Source organism: Ceratosolen solmsi, unplaced genomic scaffold, assembly GCF_000503995.2.
Source record: "Ceratosolen solmsi marchali unplaced genomic scaffold, CerSol_1.0 scaffold6, whole genome shotgun sequence".
Classification (NCBI taxonomy): Eukaryota; Metazoa; Arthropoda; class Insecta; order Hymenoptera; family Agaonidae; genus Ceratosolen; species Ceratosolen solmsi.
This window is the reverse complement of record NW_011948414.1, coordinates 16115650-16121889: the sequence shown is the minus strand read 5'-3', so window position 1 is coordinate 16121889 and position 6240 is coordinate 16115650. Positions and strand designations below refer to the sequence as shown.

At 27.6% G+C, this 6240-nt stretch overlaps 3 protein-coding genes across 4 annotated transcripts; 1 reads left to right on the top strand and 2 right to left on the bottom strand.

Annotated features, from left to right (window-relative positions):
* On the top strand, positions 1-2052 carry LOC105368499 (tetraspanin-33). The gene is made up of 5 exons (XM_011507511.1): positions 1-537; positions 614-817; positions 1339-1512; positions 1587-1718; positions 1801-2052. Exons 1-5 carry the CDS (start codon positions 451-453, stop codon positions 2050-2052), a joined length of 849 nt encoding a protein of 282 aa, XP_011505813.1. The 5' UTR covers positions 1-450.
* A 1445-nt stretch (positions 2053-3497) lies between these two features.
* On the bottom strand, positions 3498-4422 carry LOC105368279 (AN1-type zinc finger protein 1). 2 transcript variants are annotated; one of them, XM_011507263.1, is made up of 3 exons: positions 4333-4414; positions 3980-4244; positions 3498-3915 (listed from the first exon to the last, which is right to left on the bottom strand). In XM_011507263.1, exons 1-3 carry the CDS (start codon positions 4377-4379, stop codon positions 3547-3549), a joined length of 681 nt encoding a protein of 226 aa, XP_011505565.1. In that variant the 5' UTR covers positions 4380-4414; the 3' UTR covers positions 3498-3546. The 2 variants fall into 2 exon arrangements, with proteins under 2 accessions (XP_011505565.1, XP_011505564.1); XM_011507262.1 differs by having other exon boundaries at positions 3980-4422.
* LOC105368280 (anaphase-promoting complex subunit 13) lies at positions 4410-5142 on the bottom strand. The gene is made up of 2 exons (XM_011507265.1): positions 5106-5142; positions 4410-4671 (listed from the first exon to the last, which is right to left on the bottom strand). Exon 2 carries the CDS (start codon positions 4667-4669, stop codon positions 4433-4435), a length of 237 nt encoding a protein of 78 aa, XP_011505567.1. The 5' UTR covers positions 4670-4671; positions 5106-5142; the 3' UTR covers positions 4410-4432.
* Between the last annotated feature and the right edge of the window lie 1098 nt (positions 5143-6240).

Sequence of the window (6240 nt, the reverse complement as noted above, 5' to 3'; positions counted from 1 at the left end):
AATGTATGGATCATGGAATGTTCACGTAAATACGTATGTGCATGCGTGTGAGGAAATGTGTCATTTGGCTCTGTGTGGTTTGTCAGGTCATCCGTCAGAAGCGTATCACCGATCGCACACATAGTGACACTAGTGCAATGGATGATGGTGATGTAGCGAGTTGTCTGTCAAAAATGTCGAGAAATGGTTATAAATTTCTCCCTACGTTTTGGGATTTTTAATAAAATTTTGTGCTTTAAATTTTTTTTCACCTAGAGTGACCTTAAAATACAAAGAGAAAATTAGAAGATAAGGGGCGATGAGAAACAATAAAGAGAAGATTTCTTGAATTCGCGGATCTCAATTAGCGAGCGTGTAAGAGATATCCGTGGGCGCAAAGTTCTGTGAAAAAAAACTCTTCTTAAATCTCTATTACTCGTATTATAAGTATTCTATTCTTAGAGTTTCAAAATGAATAATCGAAGACGAACGAATAACTTTACGTACGTCAGCTCGTGCGTTAAATACATGATTTTTATGCTCAACTTTATTTTTTGGGTGAGTGAATTGCACAATAGTGAATTTATATTATCGTTGGATAATGTAAAGTAATCGTTTAAATATTGAATTACAGCTTTTTGGAGGCTTATTAATAGGAGTTGGACTTTATGCTTTTGTCGATAAGTGGCAAATGACTGGATCGGTTAGAGTTGAAAATGTTTATGACATAGTTCTTAATATTTCCCTTGTGATGATTATTGCAGGTGCTGTAGTGTTTATTGTCAGCTTTGCAGGATGCGTAGGTGCATTGAGAGAAAACACTTGTTTACTCAAGTTTGTAAGTACTTGTACAAGAATACTTGTCGATGTTTGTTCTTACGATATTAGAGAAAAAATGCTTATGTTTATTGATTTTATTGATAACGATATGAAATTATTTTTATGTAATAGTTATTAATTTAAATTATCCTAATATAATAAAATAATAACATTTACTTAGCATTGATGATTTTTGATATTTTCCTTTGACGAGACACAATTACTTTTTTGATTTCTTAAATCACATTATTCTATCACGTTATTACAAAAAAAAAGTGTTTTAATTACTAATTGTTAATTGTATCTAATGCCGCATTGATTCATTCATTTTATTTATTTATTTATTTATTTATTTATTTATTTATTTTAACAATGCATTAACAAAAAGACGTAACTATTAAATATTACAAATTATTACTAACACTTAAGCAGAAGTAACCGGTCATCATTGCCATTGATATAATTTCATTTATTTATGTCTTATTAGAATGTTAAAAGGTTTATTATAATTATTTATAAGTCATTTGATTTTTTTTTCAGTATTCTCTGTGCTTACTGATTTTCTTTCTATTGGAAATGGGAGTAGCAATAGTTGGCTTTGTATTCCCACATACATTACATTCATTATTAGAAGAATCTTTTACAGATAAAATTATTCAAACTTATCGCGAGGATCCAGATCTTCAAAATTTTATCGACTTTGGTCAAAAAGAGGTAAGAAAAACAATTTTATCTTCAAACCTTTTGCTGAATGTGTAGTATTAAATAAAAAATTTGAATTCTTACAGTTTAAATGCTGTGGTTTAAGTCAAGAAGGTTATCTAGATTGGGGTAAAAATGAATATTTTAATTGCTCTAGTCCTAGTAGCGAAGGTTGTGGCGTTCCATTTTCTTGTTGCATCAATGCTACTAATATTGCGGTAAGTATCGTTTATATGCGATTTACGCTACAGGATAGTAATCTGTACAAATATTGCTACAAAAAATTTTGTGTAATTTTAGAGTGGATTAGTAAATAACATGTGTGGCAATGGTGTACAGAAGACACCAGTATCAGAAGCAAGTAAGAAAGTGTGGACGAGTGGCTGTATTGAAATTGTTCGAGCCTGGGCAGAACGCAATCTTTATACGATTGCTGGAATTGCACTTGGCATCGCTTTGAGCCAGTTATTTGTCATTTATCTAGCTAAAACTTTAGAAGGTCAAATCGAAATGCAAAAATACCTACCGCTATCAAGGCTCTTCTTCCAGTAATAGGCAGGTGGCCAGCACTCGAAATGCTCGTGGCCAGGAGGCAGAGGCCAGTGTTAATGCACGAATGGCCTTACTCGTCCTCTTTGCAATTTCTTTGTACATCCTCTGCATACTTTCATTAATTAGACTCATTCTTTATTTCAGAAATTATTTTCATTTATACCTTACTAAAGCTTAATAAGTTTTAATATGGGACAGCTATCAATCTCCTTCAATTAAGTAATTAATTAATTGCTTTATATCTACACTTGTAAAATGTTTTAAAGCCTTTTTTGTTTATTTATATATTAAATGGGAAACTGCCAAATTTACTAAAACTTTTCTGAAAGAACTTCTAAATTTTGCTTGCTTTATTCTTTTCATTCTTTTATTATTTTGAGAAAAGTTATAAAATATATTATTATTATGTATTATTAGCAGATTACAAATAGCAAAAATACTTTTTAATTCTAAAAAGAGCTCAAAAAAGTATAACTATGTGATACGTTTTTATATTTGGTAGATTAATTCTATTGATGGTATTATTATTAATATTTGGCTTTAAATGTTTATGAGCAGTGCATTAAAAACCCTGTAATTACTTGTATACTTCATTCAGAAATTTTATAGTCTTTATGATAAATTATATTAGACATTTCATTAACAATTATATTTTAGATGACTAAAAAAATTTCTTATTATCAAGATCTGATATTTGTATGTTTAGTTTTATTCAATAATTTTAATCGGTGGAATTTTATTTTGCAATTTTCCCTAGTAGTTTTGTGGATAAATTAAAGCAAACTTGTATTTTATAAAAGCAAGTTCGTCATTTATAAGATTATATGTACTTTTAAAGAGGTTTTTAACAATGTTGACGAATATTGAAATAACATTGCCATATTCCTTTACTACTTTTTCGCGATAGATAAAAAAGGAAAGAAGTTGAGAAAAGGCAATATTTTAAAAAAATCGAGAGACACTTGTAGTCTGTTCAGTGCTTAATACAAAATGTGTGCTATATAATTTTCACATTTGCAATCTATACAATTGTATGCACAGCAACAAAACTACGCACACTTCATGAAAAAAGCATTTAGTCATGGTGAATCTGGACGAATTTTGTAATATATTGTAAGGTACATACAGTATATGTTTAATTAAACTATTTATCATATTTTTTACCAATGATATATACGATTGATAAACGTCCAGTGCCAAAACGCCAAAATATTTGTACTTTTACTTTTATGAATTAGACAATAAATTTTACATTTTAAAAATATATACTTTCCGTTTTACAATTGATCGATACGTTTTTATATTTTTTATTATAATATTTATAAGTATAAAAGTATTGATACGATACTTCTATTGGTATTGTAGAATATTCTTTCTAATTTTTAATGGATAAATGTAAAACATGTGTGTCCATGACATAAAATCAATAAACTCCAAAATTATAGTTGACTTTGTTATTTTTTATTTTAATACGGTCCAAATAAACACATTATTTTATTTGTACAAGAAACAATCGATTTTATCATCATTAGAGTATTCTAAAATAATGGTCTGACCATTTACTAAGATTTTCGTATTCAATAACTCGGATAGAGTCACATCCATTTTATTAGTTACAATATTCCCTGTTAAATGATGATATAATCTTAATTTCGTGAGATTTGTGATATTATTATTATTTGGAATTTGTAGTAAATCGGCCATTGAATCGATAACTTTCCCAATACTCCAATGAATAGAGACAAAAATACCCTTAGAATTATTAAAGATTTTAATTGGTGGATGGACTAAAAAGTAGCAGCGTTCAGTCGTTGAAATGTGATCGGGACCGATAGAATGACCTTTAAGCCTCATGAATTGCAGCTATAGATAAAGAAAAATTTCTTTAATATAAACTCTATTATATTTATATATTATGTTAGTTTACCTTATTTGCCATAACAGAATTTCTAGAATTCTGAAGTTTACTCGTAATTTCTTGATCAACGGCAGCTTTAGCCTCTAAAAAATCTCTTTTTGGTTTTTTCCATTTTTCTAATTCCTTTATACGCGTCTCTTTATTTTTTTCAAAGCAATCATGATTACGATGTGGTAAACAAAAGTGTTTATTACATTTTGAACAAAGTATTTCTATTGGCGACCTTTCTAAACAAGATTCTTGAGAACAACAGAAGTTAGCACTTGTTTCCGTTCTAGTAGCAATATTATTAATAAATTTTAAACAAGAATGAGACGTTACGTGAAAATGTTCGTTACAAAATATATTTGAACAATAACTACAAGTGATTGGCAAAAAATCCAATTGTCTGCAATCTTTTGCCGAACATCTACTTCCAATATTTGGAAATTCCATTTTACAATATTAAGTATAGCGAGGCTATTAATTATGTGACGGAGTTGGCGAATGTAAATGATTTTCGCTGAGTGTTCCAAGAGCTAGATTGTTCCACTTTTGCTCAAGCTCTTTCAAAGTCATATGAGAATCACCATTATCACTTTCAGGGTCTGGTAATTCACTTAAAGGTACTAGAATTTCATCGACCGGAAGCTTATCTTTTTTCCACTCATCATCAATTAAATCATGAAGTCTACCATCGGCGCAAATTTGGCTATCCATACCTTAAAATTTTAATGTTAATTAACATATCACCTAATATACTTAATATATTTAAAATTAACATCTGAAACATTAACTCCTTTCTTATTGATTCTATAATTGCATAACTAATTAAGGACAACTTATCAAATGCATCATTTATATTTAAACATTCGATACAATATAAATAAAAATAAAAATTGTTTTAAAATATACGTGTGATGTCAATCGATGTTTTTTTGTTTTACCTTTCTACAATGAAGCTGAAATCTTACCAAACTTCAACAAAACAAAGATTAACGTCTCAAATATTTAATTAGTCAGAGTCTTTTGAATGACAAATCATTATCCTTCACCTATCATCATAAATTGTAATAAGTAAGATTCATTGGCTTTCACTAACTATACGTAGAAAATTATATATTAAAAAGTAATATGAAAATCGTAATAAATTTACCTGTGCATTACTCTTTATTCAATTATTAAAATGCTATTCAATTGACAATTATTAAATATTTAAGGATAATTAACAACCAACTATGAAATAGATGTATAAAATTACGTGCGCACGGTGCCAACAATAATAATCACATATAAAAATATATATATATATATATATAATTTCCTAAATTTTATATCCACTTATTATATGACGAATTAATTCACTTAGCTGAGCAGGGAACACAGATAGGCATGTGCAGCAAAAATTTAAGCTCATTGCATCATACAATAGTATAGGTATAACCGCGTAAGACACGCCATTTTATTATTTAATTATTTAATTAATATAATTATTCCTCTGGAAAAATTTGATTTTATAATTGCCGGAATTATAATATATTTGTTTATTTTAATTCAAATGTCAAACCTCAATTAATCAAGATTAATTATATTATGTATGTCCTTCCCTGTAAATAGAAATAAATAGACCGATATTAAAATCTGTCTGAATATATTTGCATATTAAAATTGATATTTAATCATACGTATTATTTGTTATAAGTAAAAGAATTTTTTAAAATTGTACGTCTCATTTTTTAAAATTTCGAATCTTTTACTTTTAAAATGTAATTAAATTAAGATTTTACGAGTTATCATATGCGATACAATTTTTACTTATATTATATATATGCGTATATGATTGTTTTAAGCAAACAATTTTTTATTCTTAGTAATATTTAAGAAAAAGTTTCAGCTATCACGTGTAAATGTTTAAAGCGGCGGATAAAAAAGAAATAAGTATTACTTGTCTAGACATTAGTAGACGCGAGACTGAAAAGTCATTAATAAATAAAAGTAAATAATAAAAGTAATCAAATTATTATTATTGTTATTACTACTACTACTACTACTACTATTACTACTACTACTACTACTACTACTACTACTACTACTACTACTACTATACTGGGATTAATGTAAATGATTACTAATTAATGATCAAAAAATGAAGAAATAAATAAATATTCACTATAGCGTTTATAAATAAAATAACACTTATATTTGCAAATTTTATTTCATAATTATAATGATGCTAAACAGCTCATTAACAATTAATTTTAATTAATAATAAATAATACAAATAAATTAGA